This window comes from Neomonachus schauinslandi, chromosome 8 (genome assembly GCF_002201575.2).
Source record: "Neomonachus schauinslandi chromosome 8, ASM220157v2, whole genome shotgun sequence".
Taxonomy (NCBI): Eukaryota; Metazoa; Chordata; class Mammalia; order Carnivora; family Phocidae; genus Neomonachus; species Neomonachus schauinslandi.
The window spans coordinates 32,396,366-32,420,436 of record NC_058410.1 but is presented as its reverse complement, the minus strand read 5'-3'; the positions used below and the strand labels follow the sequence as shown (position 1 = coordinate 32,420,436).

Genomic DNA, 24,071 nt, shown 5'->3' with positions numbered 1-24,071 from the left:
AAAATTTTACAATGTTTATTTCTCAATATTTTCTTGAGGTTTATTTGTACACTCTAGAATTCCTATAATACCACTTTTGGGACGCCTGGGTGGCTCAGTCGGTTAAATGTCTGCCTTCAGCTCAGGTCACAATCCCGGGGTCCTGGGATCGAGCCCCATATCGGGCTCCTTGCTCAGTGGGGAGTCTGCTTCTCCCTCTGCCTGCCGCCCCCTCTGCCCCTCCCCCTGCTCGTGCGTGCGCACATGCTCTCTCTCAAATAAATAAAACCTTAAAAAAATAAGTAAATATCATTTTTGTAATAAAATAAACCTAATCATTTAAAAAAAATGTACCTAACCATAAAACACATACATAATCATGAAATAAAGCCTATACTACACTGATATCAATTTCCTGACACAGGAGCAAATAAATAAAAAGAACATACCTCATTTTGGCATGAACTGTCAGTGAATCCAGGAGGTTCATGGGTAAGGGAGTAATAGATGCTGAAGCCAAGCAGCTCGTTCCAGGAAGAGGTACTCTCATAATTCCATTTCCATAAATAGTTTCTACCAGAGCTCCCATGGGTAATGTAAAACATTCTGAATTTGTAGAGTATGCATTACACAGCAGGGCAATCTTATAGTCATTCATTTGTAAACTCTTATTTCTAAGACTCTGCTGTAGGAACCTAAAATTTCAAGTACCATTAAACAGTAAACAATGCAAATAATTCCCAGAATGTTAACTCTGTGCTTTAAAAAACATTTAATTTCATGAAATGATTTACTAATACTATCTTTATTCCTACAGATGTGACAGTTTCTGCCCAAAATGTAGAGTGGAAGCATAGAAAAGTTTGAGTAGCCTTTCAAAAAGAACTTAAGTAATCACAAGTTATCAATTAATGGATATTTGTTAAGTATTACTACACACACAGCACTAGGATTCAGATAATGAAGAAATAACTCAAGAATTCATGAACTTTGTTTCTATTTATTATCTATCTGGTTAAACACAACAATGTGGCTTCATTATAGATGTCACTGTGAAAAAATGATTAAGGAATGTCTCATAAAGGGAAAGCCAAATGAAATGTGAAGTCTCCCTACCCTACAGTCTCCTATGAAGAGATTTGGCAGTCCTTGTCAGAAGTTCTAGGTGGGAATTTCAGGTGTTCCTAACACCCTATCTAAAGCCAAGTCTGTCTAACAAGGCAATCTTCTCTGAGTAATCACAGCTCTGGAAACGGTGTAAGGGAGCACACCAGCCAGAGCAGCTCAAATAATCCTGGCTGCCCAGGGAGTGAAGACATCTGTCAGATCACTCTCAACTCCTGAGTACTTAAGAAATTTTGAAACATTTTCACATACTTTTGGAAAATAAGAACTTTAATTAAGGTAAAACATGTAAAAGCAAAAATTAGACCTGGAAATTAAATAAATATATATATATCTGCAAACACATAAAAATTTTCTAGTTGTTTTCTGATACAGGTATTGGTCAGTTTTTCTTGGCAGGCCATTACACATTAAATATTCACCTTTACCCCCAGTGGGTGTGGGGAGATTTCCATACTTCATACAAATACTGAGACCAAGAGTAGCCTACAATACACTACTTATTAATTAAAAAAATTAACTTAACCTACAAATTACTTACTCATGGTGAAGCTTTAGGGAATGAGGTATTGGAATCTGTAGCTTGGAGTTGTCATTTTGGGCTTTTCTATTGAGATGAATCCAAATGCAAGTCATTGCAAAGGCATGAGTTGACTGGGGTTTGTTAATATCGGGAACTGGGATATACTGGAAAGTAACAATATGCACATTATAGGAAAGAATTAACTAATTATATGTATTCTAATAAATACGTATTCTAATAATTCATTATTGATATACCTCTTTTTAAAATATCCTTTAACTTCAATTGTTCTTTGACTATTCAATAATACAAATCAGAAGATCTAACAGCTATAAAATAATGAAACTATTACAAGATTGTTTTTCCTTGCCAAGAAATTAACAGAAATTCACAGACGCTTAGTTGAGTTTTTCCTACTGTCACGAGGCATTCACAATCATTTAAAATTATATTCTTAAAAAAACACACACTATGAAATTTTACTGAATGTGATGAATATGCTGAAAACACAGAATTTCTAAGTCACATACACACTTTTCAAGAACATCCAACAATTAAGAAATATACAATCTAAATAAGTACTAATAAAAAAATAAGTACTAATAATATACATCATCACACATATACATATATTATATACTGATGGGGGAAATGACATGGATGTCTGGAATTTGCTTTAAAATTGTCTAGTGTTAACAAAAAAGATGAGTAGAAAGATGAAGCAAGGATATTTCTTAAAACTACAATGAGATATCCCCTCACATCTATCAGAATGGCTAAACTCAAAAACACAAGAAACAAGTGTCGGCAAGGATGTGGAGAAAAAGGAACACTCTTGCACTGTTGGTGGGAATGCAATCTGGTGCAGCCACTATGGAAAACAGTATGGAGGTTCCTCAGAAAGTTAAAAATAGAACTACCCTACGATCCAGTAATCGAATGCACTACTGGGTATTAAAATACAAAAACACAAATTCAAAGGGACACATGCACCCCTATGCTTATTGCAGCATTATCTACAATAGCCAAATTATGGAAACAGCTCGTGTCCATCAAGAGATGAATGAATAAGATATGGTGTGTGTATATATATATATATATATATATACGATGGAAAATTACTCAGTCATAAAAAATTATGAAATCTTGCCATTTACAACAACATGGATAGAGCTAGAGAGTATAATGTTAAGTGAAGTAAATCAGTCAGAGAAAGACAAATAACATACGATATCACTCCTGTGTGGAATTTAAGAAACAAAACAACTGAGCAAAGAAAAAAAAAAATGAGAGAGAAACAAACCAAGAAATACTCTTACCTACAAAGAACAAACAGATGGTTACCAGAGGGGAGGTGGGTGAGGGGATGGGTGAAAGAGGTGATGGGGATTAAAGAGTACACTTATCAAGATGAGCACTGAGTAATGCATAGAATTGTTGAATCATTGCATTAGACACCTGAAACTAATAAAAAACTTAAAAAAATATTTCTTGGTGTGAGTACACAGGAGTTTATTTTTCTATTCACTCTACCTTTTTTGTGCATTTAAAAATTTCCATAACAAAATGTATTTTTAAAAATGGCAATCATCAATACAGACCATATTTTACTCAAATACTCATATAATGAAATGGGGGAACACACTCAATTGGCAAACAAACAAAAGATATTAACAGATACTAATGTTATTTGGTCAGTCAATGACATGTATAAATTAAAACAGCTTAATGCTTTTATATAAACCTATTTAGAATGTAGAGAAAGAGCTTGCTATACAAGATGTTCAATTGTAATTTAAGATAAACCAGAAATAATCTAGTTCAATTTCTTCACTTCACATATGAGTAAACTAATGTCAAGAGGGACTGATGTCCTTCCCAATTATGGTTAGTCACAGAATTGGGAAAGAACTCAGGTTTTCAGCTTCCAAATCCAGTGATCTTTCCACAAAATCACACTAAACATAAATTAGACATAATCCATTCAACACACTGTTGACTATTTTATAAAACTTACTTCTTTTTCTGGGTATAGAAGGTCAAAGAGCTTCATGACAGGGAGAAAATCAGCTAGTGCATTTTTCTGAATACTTCCAGAAATGAATTGCAGGAGAACCCACATTAGGTGATCTCTGCCTTTAATCAGTCCTCGCCCTGCTAACTGTAAAAGATGTTTAAATACACATCTACACAGCTGGTTAAAGAGATGGATATAGTAAAGTTTAAAGAAAAAATAAAACAAAAAACCAGGAGAAACCCTGTTCTCCAAAAGTTAGCATCTAACTTCGGCATTTACAAAGTACTTAGTCTCAACTCAAGACACACCAAGCAAAGCCTTTTAAATTATTTTAATGTTCTATGTATGTTTCCTCTGTGACCCACAAAATAGCTATGCATATCAAAAGTTAAATGTTTTAGAACATAACTAGGTTGCCTATGTATGCAAGAGAATCAAGTTTAATATGATATCATGACTTAAAATATCTCATCACAACACAAGGAATACTTCATGATACCAAAAGGATTTTTTTTTTTTTTTTTTTTTAGTTTAAAATCTTCAAGGGGCGCCTGGGTGGCTCAGTCAGTTAAGTGTCTGCTTTTGGCTCGGGTCATGATCCCAGGGTCCTGGGATCAAGCTCCATGTCAGGCTCCCTGCTCAGCGGGAAGCCTGCTTCTCCCTCTCCCACTCCCCCTGCTTGTGTTCCCTCTCTTGCTGTGTCTCTCTCTGTCAAATAAATAAAAAATAAAATCTTTAAAAAAATAAAAATAAATAAAATAAAATCTTCAAGAAGCTGTTATCAAAACACACTTCTGGTTTCCTGCAAATTATAACAGAAATCAATGGTGGTGAGGGTGGCAGTGGGGGTCACTGGTGGTTGGAAGGATTTTAACAATGCTTACAAAAAAGTTTCCCCCAAATAATCCATGTTGTAGAGATATTACAGATACAACAACACTTATTTCCATTCAAATGTGACTAAAATCTTATGATAAAACCGACTCTTCCATAAACATACTCTTCCACTTATAGTCCCTATTTTGGATTCATTGTCCCACTTTTTCATTCACTGCCAAAATAGAAACCAGTGAGTGATCCTAGACTCCTGTTATTCCCTGTTACCTATCCATGGCCAAGTCCTATTCTCAGCATACCTGTCTCAGTATACCTGGTCTTGGGTTCCTCTGTTCTGGTTTGGGCCGTCAGCATCTCCCACCCAGATCATTGCAAAGGCTCCCTTACCAATTTCCTTGCCTCTGATTTTGGCCCCTTCCATCTCTTTATGTCACCATCTTCCTACATGTGGCAATTAGCAGTAATTTTTCCCACTTGTATATGATGATGTCATTCCCCTCCTCATTTGCCTCCCAAGGAGGATCTAAATGCCTTAGAACAAACATTTGGCCATATAAAGTTTTCCATGTCTGGTCTTGTCTTCTTGCCTTCCTGATCTCACCAACATGTTCCTGTTCATATTTTTCTTTCCAGTTCTCACACATATTTATCCTTTTCCAAATGATCATGTTATTGCAATGGAAACACTTTCTTATCTTTTCCTCTTGGCAAATTTCTACTTGTCCTTCAAGTGCTAGCTTCAAGATCTCTTTGATAAAGCCATTCCTGATGTCTTGAATAGGAACTGTTCTCCTTCATACCTACTACAGGAAAACACGCTTCCATTATGTGAACTATTAAACTGTAATCACATTGTTTACTCCTGTATCTTCCCAATAGTAAGGAGCTCCTTGAGGGTACCCCACTGCCTTCTCATTTTGTATCCCCTGGTCCTTGCACTCTGAATATGTGGAATGAATGACTGAAACCAATATTTACAGTGACAAGAAAGTGTAAAGTTTAGAAACCATAAAAGCACCGCACAAAACAGAAATTAGGGCTAAGAACTTCTGTCATTGCTGAAATCACAAGGCAATGTCCATACCAGTCTAAAACATACTAATCAACAGGTGAAGTGGCTCTGATGAAAGATTTAGCACTTACCTTCTGATGAAGAGAAAGGACCATGTGTGGAAAACTTGCAAACTGGAAAAGCACAAAGAAAATGAGCTGACTTGAGAGATGCTGCCACAGGAGTTGGCTTGTTCCGCCATCGTCAAACTTCTCCTCAGTCTCGGACCGCTCCATGGCATAAACCACCAGATCCACCAACTGGTCCTCCAGCACAGGGCAGCGCTGTTTGTGCTGTAGGGCAGAGATTAGATACAGTATTCCAAAAGCCTCCCGGTTAGTTTTAGAAGTTACTGGTTAATGGGCATTAATTGTAACAAGAGGCTGAGAAGCATGGAATGAAGTTGAACTTAGAAAGTTAAGGTTAGATTTAGTCTATTAAAGCTGCATCATGTTACATTATCATAGAGGATGAGTTCCATAAAAAAATTACTTTTCAGATTTCATGGAAAACAGACTAAGTCTTATTAACTTCTGGCTTTCACTACACACGTCATTGTTTCAATTTGACAAGGGGCACTGCACAGGAGAAAATTTTGTTATTTATCCTTTGAAAAAAAGATAATTTAAAAAGCATATGAAATGAGGATAGCAGTATTAATTTTGCATTCTAACTCAAAATATAAAAACCCTGAATCTCCAAGAATCAAATATTGTGATGAGAGCAAACAAAGCAGAGAGAATCTATGTATTTTAAAGCAACCACCACAAGTTTATACTAACTTTACATACAGAGGTATATCTAAATAGCTGTCAGATTACTCAGTATCTGTTTTTCAATGTGTGTTATTGATCCTGATACTGAAATGGAAACTTCCTCTACAAAAACACTGATCTCAAAGTTAATCTCTGCTTTTCCTTCTTAGAAGCCAAACATAATGCAGCTTTAATTTTAAATTAGACTATTTTAAAATCTAAAACAAGAAAAAGAATTGAATTTAAACACTAAAAATGAAAATGCAACTTCCCTTTCTAGAGGCAAAAAGATTTATGCTTTTAAAAGTGATTTAAAAAAATATACTTTTACCAAAAGAAATATGTTAAGCCATATTTTAAGCCATTTTCATATTTCTTTTATAAAATGCGTTATATGACTTAATGGCCAGGCAGTTGGAAGCCTTTCTAGTGAATACAATTACTAATACAGATGCTTTCCCTCTAAACTTTAGACATGATTATTAGTCTTTTGCCATGAAAAAGGGATATGATTTCTTTAAATTTAGGGAAAAAATGCAAAATGGGGACAGATTTGGAAAAAAACAAAACATAATGAGTAGCATCCCCTCTTTTGCATGCTCTTTGCCAGCTCCAAACTTGTAAAGCTCCAATATAGCTGCACTTTCTTAAAGCATGCAAATAAAACAAACATCTATCCAAAACAGTAAGCATCAATGGTTGTTTCATAGTTTTTCCAAAACACAATGCCATGATCACAGTTCAACCACATTACAGGTTTACAAATAGCAATAGTAACACCACCAGTTGAGACTACAGTACTTTCCCTCCAAATGTAATTATCATTATGAAGCAGAGCAAAGTGCAACAGACAACACTACAAACTATTTCTTAAATCAGCATGCAAAACTACTGTGTACAGGGCTTGAAATTCACTAGTTCTGCCAACCACCAACAACCTAAGAAATGTGTCAGACAACACAAATTTAGAGTGAAATCATTCAAAGTATACAAGAGTCAGAAAAATTTGTGAAAAGAAGTAAAGCCAGGATTTCCAGTAGGAATTTTTCATTAGTGATGGGAATTTGCTTCTAGTTTGGAAACTAACCAATTTGTCATCTATTCCTCCATCCACGATGGTCTTCCATTAGTCCACTTCAGGAAAAAAGAACTAAATAAAATTGGTTTTTAGCACCTGAGTCATTTTGGAATTTCCCTTTTTAGTATTAGCTATTTTTTAAAAAACTAGATTTTTACCTACATATCTTTAACTGTGTTGTAATGGTCATATAGTTAATGATTTAAAGAGGAAAACCAAAAATATTAAGATTTTGACAAAGTAAGAACTGGGAAATTTACAGTTAAAGCTGATGATCTTTCAATACATACCAGGACTCAAATTACCTCTAAATTTTCTGTTAAGAATTACATTAGTCTGGAACCCCTATGGTATCCAATGCCCTGGTGTCTGAGTGTGGCAGAACATCTATCAGGATTAACTCCATGTTTCCCCGGTGTTTTGGTTAAAGCCAAGGATATTTCTCAAACTGATTTTGGGGATAGCTTAGTTCCTTTGTTTATTTGCCAATTTTATTAATATCAAAAAAAAAAGAAAGAAAAAGAAAAAGAAAGAAAAAAATCCCACTGAAATAGAAAATGATGTGTTAATTACTTGAGAATAAGTTTAGCTTTAGTTTTCATTACTAAAAAATAAGTACATTAAAATTAATATTCTCCACCATGTAGATTATTTTACAAAGTGGAATAAATGTAAATTTGTAAAGCAGTTTAATAATTTGATAAAGATTAATTATCAATCACGAGGCTATGGTAATTTGGTAAGCCACTGGATGCTTTGTCTATGGCTATTTACAATGTGCTTTTGTAAATTTAAGTCTTCAAGATATAGGCATGTAAGTCAAATTAGCTAGTTTACATCATATCTATATGCATATTTAGTTAAAACCTGTTTAAACAGTAAGAATCTAAGTTCAATATTTTAACAACTTGATTTCTGCATAGTAGCTCAAACTGCACTGGAAACTTATTTAATTTTCAGCTTTGGTAAAAGCTGAAAATGAGGCACAAGGCATTAATAGAAACACTAGCATTAACCTCTACTCATGCCCCTGATTCTTTCCCACCACTATTTCAAATGGCAAATGGTAATGCTTTTCACTCTAAATAACCATATCCTATATTAAGTGGCCCCCGACAATTTTGATGTAACAGTTCTGATACTGCTTTTGTTGTAAAATTTTAACATATTGTAGTGAGGTGGACTTAATTTCAAATCATTATTTCAGTGCTAGAAATCAATTTTAGAGCAATACCTATTCAGGACAAGTTGGGAAGAGAAATCCCTTTGTATGCCATTTATCATATTCTCTGCCAATCAGAATTGGAGCCCTATGCCAGTTAATACCACTTTCAATGGTGCCTTTCAAAGATAACTGAGTGATTAGTCTAGTACCTCAATGTCTCAGGGTAGCCAGAATTTACACACCACCACAAAAAAGCTTGAGGAGTGTATCTGTTTTGTAATGTTCTTATTCAGCAGAAAGAACACAAAGTTGTGTAAACACACAAAACAGGATTCTTCCACTGTGAACCCTCCACTTTGCTGGTCACAACTGGGCTATTTATGACCTTCTGAATGTGACCGACTTTAGGATAATATATAGCCCAATTCCTACTGGAAAATGCAATATGGATAGCTCTTAAAAGGTTTCAAGCTTTAAGTAAATTATTGCATTGCTAGAGAAAGGATAAGAAAGTATAGTGCAGGATATAGTTCTGTAATGATAAAAGATGTAGTAAGATCACTTGTTTATTTTTAATCATATGTTTATACTTTGTATTCTCATTTTCTACTCTAATTTCCAGGTGGTAAAAATAATATATCAAGTCAATTCAGCATATATCTTCCATCTACAGTCCATTCACTACAGAGTTTTCTACCAAAACAATTACTGATGAATTGTGAACTTTTGACAATGTTTACAGTGGGACCAATACTAATAATGTTCTGTCAGCATTTCCATTATAAACTTTATTTTTTATGGATTTATGTCTTAGTCATAAACTTTTTTTTAGGTTGAAACTTGTTATTAAAATAATCAAATCAGAAATACTCTTCTATGAATTGTTTTGTCAATTTCTACTTTGAGAAGAGCCGCATACCAAGAGAAAAAAGCTAATGATAACTAAGGATATCTGGGGGAAGGTACTCGCAGCTCAAATGACCATGGGTACATTTATCCACCAAACTGTAAGAAAAATTGAGTCAAGTATGACTTTAAGTTCATTGCAAAAATTAATTTTAAGACAGAGCATGAAGCATTCTTTCAAAGTTGACTGAATACTTACCTCTAACTCAAGTGAAAGTTGATCAGAATTAATGACTTGGTATTTAAGATGTTAAATTGACAGGTTATATGAAGTAACTGTCAGACACTGTAGTGTGAAGCAGTTTCAGTTTCACATGTACATAGGCTTGTCCAAACAAGGAAAATTGGTAAATTTTTCAGAAGAAAAAACTTAAAATAATAAAAGAGATACTGCTACTAGGGTGAGGTTTGGCATGCAAAGTTTCAACACTGAGCAAGTTTTATGGCCAAGCTATATGTCCTTAAAAATAGGGCTTTATAAATGGAAGCACTGGCACAACCTTCACTATAGTATTGCAAACAGTAACGCTATTTTATATAACCTAGACAAGAACGTCTTTTTAAAATAAAAAAGCTGGTCTATTTTAATATGTTGGGCTCAAAAATTTTTAACAAAAATAATTGGAACCACTATTTTGTTTAAAATCTCAAAGGTGAAAAGTCCTGGAACAGACTTGGGACTGTATAAGAGTTTGGTTTATAAAGTTTGGCCACAGTGTTTTTCTCCTACTACAGGTGAGCTTCAATTGCAAGGAGCCCACTCTAGGAGGAGGACACTTCTGGCAAAGACTGACAAAGAAGGGTGTTTGTCAAGCAGGTGTGGGGTCACCTAAGAGTGTGACATTTCTTAGTCAATCCCCATGTTTCCAAAAAAACCTTCCCTGTATAAAGTTTACCACTCCAACTTTTAAAATAACGTAACTCTATTAAAGTTTTTCCTCTTTTTTGTTTTGTTTTTAATTTGTTTTTGTTTTAAGGCAAAGCAACGTAAGTATTTTTATAGATGTTTTTTATTTATGTTTTAATAATCTGGAAAGATAAAGGCCACCATAAATCTTTCCATCTCTGAAAATTCCACAAGGCAAGCTTTGGCCTAAAGTATTAAAAAAAAAAAAAAAAGAAAAATGGAGGGGGAAGAAAAAAAAACCAAAAAAAAATAAAAAGTCTTTTTAATGTCCCAGGGTTGGCCTTTAAAAAAAAAAAAAAAAAGGAAAAAAGAAAAAAGAAAAAAAAAATATAAAAAAACAAACACCAAAAACCAAAACCAAAAACAATCCACCAAAAACAACTCTCATATCCCAAGAAGAAATTCATTTTAGTGGCCTTGGTCTCAGCATGGTCCTGCCAATTTCAAGCCCCGACCATACATGTATTCTCTAAATGGAATCAGTGGCTACAAAGCGGCCAGCGTATCGTTAGTCACAATACAACAGTAAGGTTGTGAACATACCTGAGCAATGTTCAAGGTCTAGAGCATTGGAGGATGGGCAGGACAAGACAGGACAGAACAAAAATAAAGGAAGAAAAAAAGAAAAGACAAAACAGTGACTATGAGGCCAGCCTCAAGGAACCCAGAGTCAGCACAAACCCTCCCACATGTTAAACCACCAAAAACAAACATATACCAAAAAGGGGGGGAAAAAATCAGCAGTCAGGCCACGCTGAAGATACCAAGGGTTATAAAAATAGGCACCCAAACAACAAAAAAAATAAAAAATTATGGTTAAGACATGTGTAGGTTTCTCTGGCAAAAGGTATACTTGAAACTGGCCTTATAGAAAAAAAAGCAATGCAAAATAAACCAACTTTTAAAATATCTCCTTTTTAATTTAAACATTTTTAAAGCAATATATAAATAATAGGAACAATACACTGTTTAATAAACCATATATTAAAAAAAAATCACCAAATAGTTCTTAACTGTTTTGCTCAGTTAGCTCTAGCAAAGAAAAGAGAAAAGAATAGTGCAGATTCTATGCAGAATTTACTTGGTTTCCAGCATAGTACAGTACCTGCTTATTTAAACCTAGCATATTGCAGACCATATCCCTGGAATAAGGCTGCTCCAATACATATCTCAACAAAGCAGTCTGTGGTTCAAACAGATCCTTTAAAGAAAATAAAAAAAATTATTGCTTCAAGATCAAAGTAAATGTTAATTCAAATAATTTGAAATTGGGATAAAAAAATCTGCTAAAGGCACTTGTTACCTTCACACAGTAGGCAGTATCTAGTGGAAAAAAATCATAGGATTTTAGTGCTTACAGTTAATCTGATCCCACCCCTCATTTGATAGGAGATATAACTGAGGTGAAGGGACTTGCCCAAGGTCATACAGAAGCTCAATTCAGAAAGACTTCAGTTACTGTCACAGGAGAGTCTTAAGCATCACTGTAAGGAAAGCATTTTCTGCTCAGAAATCTAATCAAAGAGGAATGGAGGTAGTTTCCAATCACTTTCATACAAGTGTAAACAAACACACTACTTCCAAATTTGGAGAGGAGAAATGACTTGATAGTACCGGGGTCAAAGTGTAGATTCTGAAATCAGATTGAGTTCAAATCCTCATTCTACCATTTCGTAAACATGGGGCCTTAGTCAAATTACTCAGTTTCATCATCTGTATAATGGAGATACTAAGATGATAGTTGAGAATAAGGGTTACTGCAAAAAAGTTCTTACAACAGTGGCTGGCATACAGTAAATACATAATGAATTGATCTATTTTCAATATTACCGCTATCAAGATAACTGTAAATTCCATTTAGTTTACCACTTTTTCACATTCCTAAGTTTCGCTGACTAATATGCCAGGAGTCCAGGATTGCGACTTTAGTTTCACTATTTCCCTCTCCTCGCTTCTGGACTAGTTTCCTAATCATTCTGTACATCATTTTTAACGTGAAACATTTACAGGAAAATCTCTAGTCCAAAAAAAAAAAAAAATCTCTAGTCCTCCTCTTACCCTGCTCTGTAACCATTTCAACCACCAAGATACTATAATGAATCTATCAAATTTCATTCTAGCTTTAGGTCTATACCTCATACTTCATTTTATTGATACTTGTAGATTTTTTTCTTTTGAGACCATTCTACTCCACTTTTGTCTTCTTCATTCCCCATTTAAAAAAATCTAACACAGGTAGGGGCACCTGGCTGGGTCAGTCGGAAGAGCATGCGACTCTTGATCTCGAGGTCCTGAGTTCAAGCCCTATGCTGGGTGCAGAGATTGCTTAAATAAATTTTTTAAAAACTTAAAAAAAAATAAAAATTAAAAATCTAACAAAGGAGAGCTCACTCTTCAAATTTTAAGAGAAGTGCAAATTCATTTTTGGTCCTCACTTTGCAAAGGAAGAATAAAAAGGTTTCCATTATAAAGATTCAATTTTCTTAATCTAAGTGCTTTGTTGGGGCCAACTGGAGCATAAACATCCAATATTACAAACCACAGGGTATACTTGGATACCAGAATCAAATGATAAACCATAAACTATTTTTCATTAAATATACACTTCTTCAGTCTATGAAGAGACAATTTAGCATAACACATCATATAATCCAGGATGAAGACTGTTAGATGGACCAAAGTTCCATTATATTCATCAACATACCTTATCATATGGCAAAAGGCCTTTCAAAGGAAAACGAAGAGTTGCAGGATCCAATTTCCATGAATTACAAATGGCTCCCGAGTTATTTACAACTGGCAGAAGGCTGCAGCGGCCTGTATGTATTACAAAAAATGGTTTTAAAGTAAATGTGAACACAAATGCCTGGTCCTTCATTCACTCTATGAATATTTAATAAATATCTATTCTGAATCAGGCACTGATTTTAAAAAGGTTGTAATTAGATATAACTTTTAGGAATTTTCTTTGATTATTTTTAGTCCAGATGGTTGGAGACCAATTGTACAGGCCTTCCAAACCCAAAAATAATGGCATTTGTCCAAGTATATAGGATAAAGATCGGCAAACTATAATCCATGGGCCAGATGCAGCTTGCCACCTATTTCTGTAAAGTCTTATTGGGACACTGATGCTTTCCCACTATAATGGCAGAGTTGAATAGCTGCAACAGATTGTATAGCTCACAAAGCCTAAAATATTTATTGTATCACCATTCATAAAAAAAGTTTGCAGATCTCTAGTCTAGGGTCAACATGATTAACTTTATGCATGATGTTCCTAGAGGCCTTAGATGTAGCATATGACCATCAACTCATATATCCAACTGCCTAATGAATACTGTCATCTGGATGTCTCCCAGGGACCTCAAGCTTAACAGATCTTAAATTGAACTCATCATCCTTCTCAAGCCTGCACCACTTCCAGAATTCATTAAATGATATCAATATCCACTCAGCTACAAAAGCTAGAAGTCTGAGAATTATCTGTCTAGCATCTACTTGTTTTATCTTTGTATTTCCAATCTAGAATAGCACCTGACTGACAAGAAGTGTTCAAAATTTGGCCACTGACTAAATAATGGTCTATATACCCAGACAGTGCTGGGCACTGCACAAATTGCCAAATCACATGCTTGTTTTTAAAAGCAAATTCTGAGAATGAAAGAAAACATGAAAAAATGAAAAACAAAATAAATGAAGTACAGAGCAAAAGCGTGAATTGGAATGGGCTTAAAGAGCCTGAGCCTTGTGTACTATGGACACACAGGGATGGTCAATTGAGACTTCTAGTTGCCTGGAGATTCCATGGTGGTTTACTAGCTCTATTAAAAGTTCCCTCTAGTTACCAGGAAACATATCTTCTAGAATGATTCTATCTGAAGCTTAGACCCAGTCCAGACAGTTGCTTTTCCCTCCCTATACTCTGCAAACAAAGTACGTGAAAACAAGTAAATGGCTATTATTAAGCTTCTACAGAATTACCAAAATGACAAACCACCAAGACATGTGTAAGATACCATCTGCCAATTCTGTTGAATAGTTCACTAAAAACGAGGTACTATTTAGTACATTTTAAATTATAATCCTACCACAAATGGAATTTATCCTTGCTGTGGGCCTGAAGGTATCCACAAAGTCTGATACCAGGTTTCCAAGTAACTAAAAACAAAACAAAAAACATATATAAGTATAAAAATAAAATCAAGATTGCTTTGAATATAACCATCATTTATGTAAAATGAGATAGTACGTAAAGATTTAATACAATACCTGGCATATAAAAATTACTCAAAAGTCAGTCCTCTTTCACTTCCTTTCAAACAATTACTTCCCAGTTCATCTGTCCCTGAATTAAGCCAAATCATACCACCAGGTCCTTCGATATTTCATGAAGCTGGCATATTTTCACACATGATATAGAAACTGTCTTGGGGTGCCCGGTGGCTCCATTGGTTAACTGTCCAACTCTTGATTTTGGCTCAGGTCACGATCTTGGTGTTGTGAGATCAAGCCCTGTGTCAGGCTCTGTGCTCAACAGGGAGTCTGCTTGAGATTCTCTCTCCCCCACTCCCTCTGCCTCCCCCACCCCAGGCACGTTCTCTCTCTCTAATAAAGAAATAAATCTTAAAAAAAAAAAAAAAGAAAAGAAATGTCTCAACAGGATAGCAGAGAAATAAAAGAAATACATTATAATGATAAAAGAGTACATTTTATCTCAGGATAAAAGTGACCATTTTAAAAATAAGCACACAAAAATAAGATTAATATAACTATTTTTTATTAAAATTGCTCCCCCCCCAAAACTTGGAAAATATCAGATTTACCCAGTGTGGAAGTTTTCCTTCAGGATATAGTTTCCTAATCTCTGTGACTGCAAAGTAGGCTGGTAATAAACAGGCATTTCTTTCCAAGATATATGCTATAACCTAAGAAAAATAAAAGAGCAATGTTATTCTTCTTGGTTAGTTCCACAGAAAAGCCCTTTAAATGCAACAGTGGCAACAACAAAGATATTAAAAGCAAAGATATTACTTCATGGATTTATTGGGCTTAATCTGTAGCACAAAGAATTCATTTATATGTGAAGAATCTCTAAAAATGAAGATTAATGAAATGGATGTCACTAAGTAACATTGCTTTAAATACTGGTAGACTCCAACAGGAAAGCAACTGACCAAAGTTATAATTCTTGCAACATCAGTTACAAAGCACAAAGATCTTTTAAGTGGCCCATAGGCTAAAGTCTTTTAACAGCTAAAAATACTTTAATGTCTATATTGTTGTTTTCTCAATTAAAAGCCATGAGTTAATTAAAGTTTAAAATTTTCTTTTGAAATATAATACAAGTAAAACAGCATCTTTAAAACTAGAAGTGATTTTTGTAGAAGTACCCAAATGGAACAGTCCACAGACTACCATGTTTTAAAGGCACAGAACTATATAAAACTATTTTTTTGAGGTTATGATCAATGAACTGCAGACATGTCTAAATTACCTCTCTTGCTGCTAGAAGCTGCTGTACAACAGCTGAGCTCACTGTATTGGGAATTGTCAAGATTTTCTCCAAAATCACTTTTAAGAGATCTCGAACACCCTGATATAAGAAAAAAACCCATAGGTTAAAACTAAGTAGTGCCCCCTGTGCTAGTTAAAACACCTAAAGATTTCAACATTATATACTCAGGAAAAAAGTTACCTTCAAGATCACATCTTTAATTTTTCTGAATCAGAGCTCCCATTCAAGTCCCTAACATTAGCCCAAACGAAGAGTCATGTTCCAAAACAGAATTCTAAAGAATATGAATGAACAAAGAAAGTCCCTTACAAATAAAAATTAATCTTTCCACACTCTGCTAAGCTTTCTGGACCCTCACAACATTACAAGAGTTTCTACTATAACAACAGTCCAAAAAGCTTAATTTGGGCTTAGAGGCAGAAATAATTTGAATAGAACTTGAAAATACTCTGAGACATGGGCCATAATGTTAAACTTTCCGGAAGGTGATTCCTTCTGCTCACTCCCTTTGTCATATTCTAACTTTATTCCCCCTTCTCATCCATCACTTATCCAATAAAGCTAGTCTGTTAATTGGTCATCTCCTCTTATCTAGTACCAGTTGCATTACTTTAGAGCAGAATCTGATACATGGAGAAGAAATTTCATTCTACATGCATTTATTGAGTATAAACTGTGTGATCAATCTTGTAAAAAAGATAGACAAAACATACACGAGAGAAATTAGAAACAATTATAAAGCACCGTACAAATAAGAAGGTAAAAACTTCATGTTAACCTGCTAAGAAAACTAAAGAGAGAGAGAAAAAAACAAAAAAACTGAGCAATTTTAAGTCCCCTTAGGAAATATAACAAAACATAGATTTTGTAAATGCTTCCACTTCATTTCTCCCATCAGAAATTAAGATATACACACTGAAAAATTATTCATGTCTGAAAGTGATTACTTTTTCTAATTAGGAAAAAATACCTTGTAATCCACTCCCCCAATTATTTTCCGAACCAGTTTAAATGTTAAGGACCAAAGTTGTGTTCTTTCCCATTCAAGGGTGTCGGAGTTTATCAGGGATTCACAAACCATCCTAGAAAATAAGAATACCCATTCCAGTTACAAGACAGAATTTTGCCAAGTTCTCCAATAGCCAAGGCCTGTGTACTTTGGATATGATATCTGTCATTTTGTTCTTCAGAAAGGTACATTACTACTCAAGAATAGTTAAAAAAAATTATATATATGGTGTATTATGTTTTTTACTTGTGTGAAAGATAGAATCCAAACAGAACTAAATAATACTGTTATATTTTTACTAGAAAGAAATTTACCAAAAGCTATTGATTAAATGTTTACCATCTGTCAGTTTGTGGTAGGTTGTATTTTTCCAAGATGGCTGAAACAAGCTTTTCAATCCCACATGCTCTTCTGAAGGGTGACACTGATACTCCTCCCATGAAGAGGTGGGAGAAGGGTCTACATTCTCTTCCCCTAAACATGGGCAGGCCTAAGACTATGGCAAAAGGGACACTTACGACCCCCAAGACAAGGTAATGCAACTTCTCCCTAGCCTTCTTTTGAATGCTTGGTCTTGGACACCATCATGCTGTGGGAAAGTCCAGGTCACATGGACAGAGCCTGTGTAGGTTCCAGCCAACAGCCCCAGCTAAGGTTCCAGATGACAGCCAGGCATCAACCACCAGACATATGAATGGGGAAACCTTTGTCGTAACTACAGCCATAGCCACCATCGGATTGCAGTCACAAGACCCTGAGATAAAACTGCCTACTCAACTCAGTCAACCACTATAACCATGAGTGTTAATAAAATGTTAAATGATCGTAGCCCCTGGGCTGAAAGGTAAAGGCTGCCTGGTTTTGAACCTTTAAATATACAATTCTAAGAATACTACATCCTAGAAACTAAAACCTGAGGTTTTATGAAGGATTACTTGTTTTGTTTTTTTTTTAAAGATTTTATTTATTTATTTGACAGAGAGAGACACAGTGAGAGAGGGAACACAAGCAGGGGGAGTGGGAGAGGGAGAAGCAGGCTCTCTGCCAAGCAAGGAGCTCAATGTAGGACTCGATCCCAGGACCCTGGGATCATGACCTGAGCCGAAGGCAGACGCTTAACAACTGAGCCACCCAGGCGCCCTGAAGGATTACTTGTTGAGCCTAACTTCCTTCTTCATTCCTTCATCCTTTTATAACAATCTTGACCAATTACCAAACATTAATTAAAAAAAAACAAAATTCTTTGGATTGCTCATATCCACCATTAAACATACCTGGGTGGAAGGAGACCAGTCTCCACTGCCATTGCTAAGCAGTCATAAAGAAAAGAAATTCTTTTAGGACTATGCTGGCCATGAATAAATTTAACAATCCACTGGATGCATTGTTCATGAGATTCCTGGAAAATTAGAAAATGATTACATTTTAGGTCCAAAGTGATATTTTATACTGACAAATACCTAGTACGACACCTGGGAGTATATCAAGACTATGAATGAAATACTCCATTATAAACATGCATGGATGAAAACAATTTAAAAAAAAGTGGATAAATTCAGATTTAGTACTTCAGTTTAATCAAAATGTAGTCCCCAGGTCCTAATGTCCTCTTCCTCTGCACTACCACCATCCCTCATATACCCTTCTATTGTTGAATGTATATTGCTGATTTAGAAATATGTATTTTCTTCGTGACTCCCCCATTAGGATATAAACTTCTTGAAAACAAGGGCCGTCCTTAATTCATAGAATGTTTAATGGATTATTAAAAAATTAAAAGATGTTGAAAAGATGTTCAACAGCAAAGAAATGCAAAATAAACCATGAGATATAATTTCTCCTGTTTTAGATTGGCAAACATCAAAAAAATTCACTAACACCCTACCGTGAAGCCCTAGGGAAGATACTCTTACACATTGCTAGAGGGGTATAAATTGGTATGATGCTTATGGAAGGCTATTAAGCAATTTCTATAAAAATTATAAATAGACATACCCTCTAACCTAGCAATATTACTTCCAGGAATGTATTCAGTGTCCTGTGCATAATATTGTTTTTGTGCATAATAATGTCCTGTGCATTATATAATTGTTTAAAGTGGAGAAGTTAAGAAATAACCTAAACGTCAGTCAGTAGGGGACTGGTTAAATAAAGGAAGGTGCAGCCACATAATAGATTATGCTGCTGTAAGAAAAAAAGGCAGACGTAACTTTCAACGGAATGATGTAGAATTACCTTCAGAAGTGAATAGGAGGAAAAAAGGTGTTAATGAACAGTGAACACATTATATGAATGTTCTATAAAAATGGGATCCTATATATGTAAAATATTTCCAGAAGGCAACAAACTGGGGATACTGGCTGCTGATATGAAAAAGAGCTGGTGATTAAGCTAAGGGAGATGGAAGGCAGACTATTCATTGGGTTCCCCTTTTGGTACCATTTGCATTTGGAGCCATATGAATAGATTACCTATTAGAAGATAATTAAAACAGCATTTTTAAAAAAATGAACGTACGCCATTATGTGACCCATGTTTGAGTAGCAAGTCTCACCACCAGTGGCTCAAATGAAAACAGTTCTCATTTTCCTACCAAGAATACACCATGAGAAGATAATACACTACTGGAATACCAACTCTGTAAGGATCACACATTTTGTCTTTTTCATGGATACATTTTCTGGTGACCGTTCTTTGTTACTAAGTTTTACTGCTCCTTTCCTCATTTTTATTAGAATATCTTTGTAGGGACACCTGGGTGGCTCAGTCGGTTAAGTGTCTGCCTTCAGGTCAGGTCGTGATCCCAGGGTCCTGGGATCGAGTTCCGCATCAGGCTCCCTGCTCAGCGGGGAGCCTGCTTTTCCCTCTGCCTGCCGCTTCCCCTGCTTGTGCGCTCTCTCTCTGACAAATAAATAAAATTTTGAAAAAAAAAAAAAAAGAATATCTTTGTATCTTTGTTATAGTAGCCTTATTGTGGCATCTTTGTTTCTTTACTATGTTTTTAATCAAAGTATCTTTGTATCAATGCTTTGCTAGTTCCTTTGTTGAATGAAATTTGTATCTTTTAAAATCCCTACCAGAGCTGTTTTCACATGCACCAAATAAATCAGAATAGGATGAAAATGGTTTTATATAATGTAACCCGGGGGAGATTTTTAAAGACATCTCTCACTGTGCTGTCATCAGTTTGACTTCTTACTACAGGTTCTCCACTGGAAAAAGGCAAATTGAAACAAATGGAAACCAGAATATACAAATAAGAAATGACATTTTTACTTGTCCCTTTCCAGAAAGACCTTCACAGCGACATCAAAGTAATGTAAAAAAGAAGGCATCAAAAATCATCAGCTGAATGTAGTAAAAATGCAGTGCTCACCTGAGACAGACCACCCCAGAACTGTCTGAAGGCCCCTAGACAGCTAATCAGTTTTGTTTTTTCATCTTCAGGGGTGTCCATAAACATTCTAAAAAACAAAAATCACATTATTTGCCACGAGTTCTAAAAGGGTAATTCAACATAACCAGAATCTTATGGATCTTAGATACCTTCAAGACAAACCTAAGTAAAATCTTACAAAGATACACTCACGTAAAACCACAAAAATCTGCCATGCATATATACTCACCCAGGAAAAGCCTCTTCTATAATTTCCGTTTTCTGTAAAAACCAAAAAGTAAGCGATGTAAAAACAAAAACAAAAAAAAAAAAGGAAAGAAAAGAAAAGAAAGGAGGGACCTCCCTGAGGAAAACATTATCATATGGGACAAGTCACCTTAACCAGGGACCCGCACAAAATACCATTTCCGGCCTGGCCTGTCATGCAGGGCGCTGTGGACTTCACAGGAGACTTTGAATTTGACAGCATTCTGACACCCGCTAAACCCTCGCAGGCACACAAGGTGTCATAACAAAGGAGAGGTGGGGGAGAGGTAGCCCGGGCTGGGCTCCGGGGGTCTCCCCCTCCCCAGCCACCCCCCTGGATCCCTGGCGGCTCCACTCACCACCACATCCTCAAAAATGCTCTGCAGTTGCGTCTCCATCTGCACCATCGCCCCCGCCTTCCCCGGACGCCCGGCGCGCGGCCCGGGTGAGGCCCGAGCTCCGGGAATTGACGGGCAGAGAGGCGGAGACGCCCCCAGGAAACCTCAGCTCGCGGAGCTTGCCTTTTCTCTCAAGCGCTCAGCCGAGAGGATTCCCCCTCCCCCGCCCAGCAAACCGCCGGCGCCCGCACGGAAGCCGGGAAGCGCCGGGTGCGTGCGGATAATGAAACCTGCAGAAACCAGGGACCCAGCCCCTTGGTTCCGCTCGTGAAGAAGGCCGGCCCGCCGAGCCAGACGAGAGCGCCCTCAAGTGGAGCCTTGAGCCTACGTCACCCCGAGGCGTCGTCGGCTGCAGGCCGCCACCTCCCGGCTGGAGCGGGAGTTGCTTCCTGCTCTGGACTAATGCTTTTGCCTACTGGGAAGGAAAAAAGCTTGGAGCCCAGGGAACGGCAGCCGGCGAGAAGAGCTCCTCCTGCAACCTAGGTCAACCTGATGTCCGTGAGCTACTGACCTTCTGGAGCCAGTTGAAACACAACTTTCTTGATGACAGGGACCATGTCTTCTCAAGTATGGTAACCTCAGTGCCTTGCACAGTGCCTGACACATAGTAGGCTTTTAATAAAGGTCAAAAAAAAAGAACGCATTATTACTGATTTTTAATTAATCAAATAATAATGTCTACCGTTTAAAAAATTTTAAAATATCTACCGTTTTTAGTTATAATCATGTAAAATAATATTTATCAATTACTGAATACCTAGAGCATCTTTGGTAAAGGTAGGGGTGGAGAATGGTTGGCAGATAGGAAGGCTGATCCATTGGCAGGGTCAGAGCAGTGGCCAAGTGCCTTGCGGGGAGTGCCCGCCCCATCGCTGTATTCTTCCAAGCATCCGTTTGCATATTCCTGGAAGCCTGCCCTCCTAGTTCAAGTTGATGTAGGGTCTCTTCCTTATGTTCATATAACACCTTAGTGCATAAGTAGTAGAGTACTTCATATATGAAATATTTGTTCACCCTTTGCTCAGTGTTAGACACAGTGTTAGGTACCTGATGAACTGTATTGCAGGAATCAATTTTGTAGAATGTACAAGCTAGAAGGATGAGAGAGCCAGAATTATTAAAATCTAAGTAGCCTAACAATCTATTGTTCTTTTTTGTATGCTAACCACATTATCTTATTTTGGACTATCTTTAATCAGATACACTTCTAAGAGTTTTCAGTTACTGTCAGGCAGATTTCCATGCCTCCACTCTGTTTCCAAATCAGTATGTTCTCAGCAAATGCTAGCAAATCTTAATATTAGCCAGGGCTTGTGTAGTTAAAAAGATAGAATGGTCAGGAAAGAATTACATCTTTTTTTCATAACCAAATACAATTTAATTTTTATATCATGCTTGCTGATGCTTCATCCATTAAATAAAAATTGACCATCTAGTCCTAGACCTTGATGTATTTTCCCCCAATATTCATTTTTTCAATCGATGTATCATCTATAAATAATGAAACACCTAAATTTTACATGTACAGGTCCATGAATCTTGACAAATATTTACACTGATTTAACTACGACTTCAGTCAAGATACGGAGTATTTTCATACACGGGAAGTTCCTGATGTTCCTTTGCAGCCAATCCCCCTTCCAGAGGCAAACACTGTTTTAATTTCTGTAACCGCTAATTAATTTGCATGTTCTTGAAGTTTATATAATGGGAATCACACAGTATGTACTCTTTTGTGTCTAGCTTCTTTCACGCAACTGCATATTTTGAGATCCATCCATGTGTATCATTCCATTTTATGAGTATACCAGAGCTTGTTTATCAATTCACCTGTTGGTGGACATTTAGATTATTCTCAGTTTTTGAATAATGTGAATAAAGTTGCTATGAGCACTCTTGAACAAGTCTCCCTGCAGACATATGTTATCTTTTCTGTTGGTAAATGCCTAGGAGCAGAATTTTGGGGTCATGTGGTAAGTATATGTTTAACTTTATAAAAAATTGCCAAACAGTTCCCCAAACTGGTGTTTACCATTTTTATACTCTAATACTACAAATGTGTGAGAGTTCCAATTGTTATGCCAATATCATAATGTCTCAATTACTGTAGCTTATCAGCAATTCTTGAAGTAGGATAGCCTAAGTTCTCCAATTTTAATATTTTTTCAAGATTATTTTGGTTATTCTATGTTCTTTGCATTTCCATATAATTTTAGAATCAGCTCATCTATTTGACAAAAAAAAAAAATACTGGGGGGCGCCTGGGTGGCTCAGTTGGTTAAGTGACTGCCTTCGGCTCGGATCATGATCCTGGAGTCCCTGGATCGAGTCCCGCATCGGGCTCCCTGCTCAGCGGGGAGTCTGCTTCTCCCTCTGACCCTCCCCCCTCTCATGTGCTCTCTCTCATTCTCTCTCTCTCAAATAAAAAAAAAATACTGGGATTTTTATTAGGATTAAATCCAATCTATAGAGTAATTTGGGGATAACTGATACATAAACAATAGAGTCTTTTAGCCCACAAATATGGTAGATCTCTCCATTTAAGTAAGTCTTCTTTTATTTCTTCAGCAATATTTAATGAGAACAGCCGTCAGTGACAGAGTGGTTCTGTCAATTCTGTATGCCATAATCAAGAGTCAGTCCATTCAGTTAAAATATTCTTCTAAATCCTTACCTTGAAATTTCTATAAAATGGAATATAATTTCCTCAGTAGAAAATGTCAGACCATTAAGTGTTCACTAGAAGGAAGAAAAAAAAAAACATATTAAGGAAAGGACTGGTTGGAGATAAGCTTGAATGTGTAATGTATCAACTGTCTTAGCTTTCCTCAAAAATGACCAAGCTTTCAGCAGGAAGAATAATTACCTGGGGCAGCTCAAAGCAGACTGAACAAAGCTGAACATAAAACTGCACCCAAGGAAATGTGCTAATGATCAAACCAGTGCAACTGAACTGGTTCCAGGTGGAGGCTTGGTGCTGGGAACAGGAACTAAGTCAGAAATTCAAGAAATAAGTAAAGGTAGGAATGGAGGTGGAGGTGATCAGCAAGACGGGAACACACTGAGAGCACCCAGGACGTCTCTGTGAAAAAGGCTGGTACATTCAGATCATTGTTAGTGCTGGACTCAAGACAAATACTTGAATCAGCTTGGAAAGTGA

General features: G+C 36.3%; 1 protein-coding gene across 7 annotated transcripts in view; it reads right to left on the bottom strand.

Moving 5' to 3' along the window:
- MED23 (mediator complex subunit 23) overlaps window positions 1-21,055 on the bottom strand; it is a 41,353-nt gene extending 20,298 nt beyond the window's left edge. For 3 of the 7 annotated variants that reach the window (XM_044917680.1, XM_044917682.1, XM_044917684.1), the window contains exons 1-14: window positions 20,873-20,911; window positions 20,497-20,528; window positions 20,247-20,334; window positions 18,145-18,269; window positions 16,832-16,943; window positions 15,841-15,939; window positions 15,170-15,271; window positions 14,435-14,504; window positions 13,048-13,160; window positions 11,449-11,544; window positions 5,625-5,825; window positions 3,645-3,788; window positions 1,646-1,791; window positions 429-674 (exon numbers count right to left, since the gene is read on the bottom strand). In XM_044917680.1, coding sequence (XP_044773615.1) covers window positions 429-674; window positions 1,646-1,791; window positions 3,645-3,788; window positions 5,625-5,825; window positions 11,449-11,544; window positions 13,048-13,160; window positions 14,435-14,504; window positions 15,170-15,271; window positions 15,841-15,939; window positions 16,832-16,943; window positions 18,145-18,269; window positions 20,247-20,334; window positions 20,497-20,528; window positions 20,873-20,911 — 1,613 coding nt within the window. Of the gene's footprint in view, window positions 1-428; window positions 675-1,645; window positions 1,792-3,644; window positions 3,789-5,624; window positions 5,826-10,886; window positions 10,905-11,448; window positions 11,545-13,047; window positions 13,161-14,434; window positions 14,505-15,169; window positions 15,272-15,840; window positions 15,940-16,831; window positions 16,944-18,144; window positions 18,270-20,246; window positions 20,335-20,496; window positions 20,529-20,872 lie in introns of all 7 variants that reach the window. The other 4 variants (XM_044917679.1, XM_044917681.1, XM_021693298.2 and 1 more) reach the window with 4 other exon arrangements.
- Window positions 21,056-24,071: the final 3,016 nt, after the last annotated feature.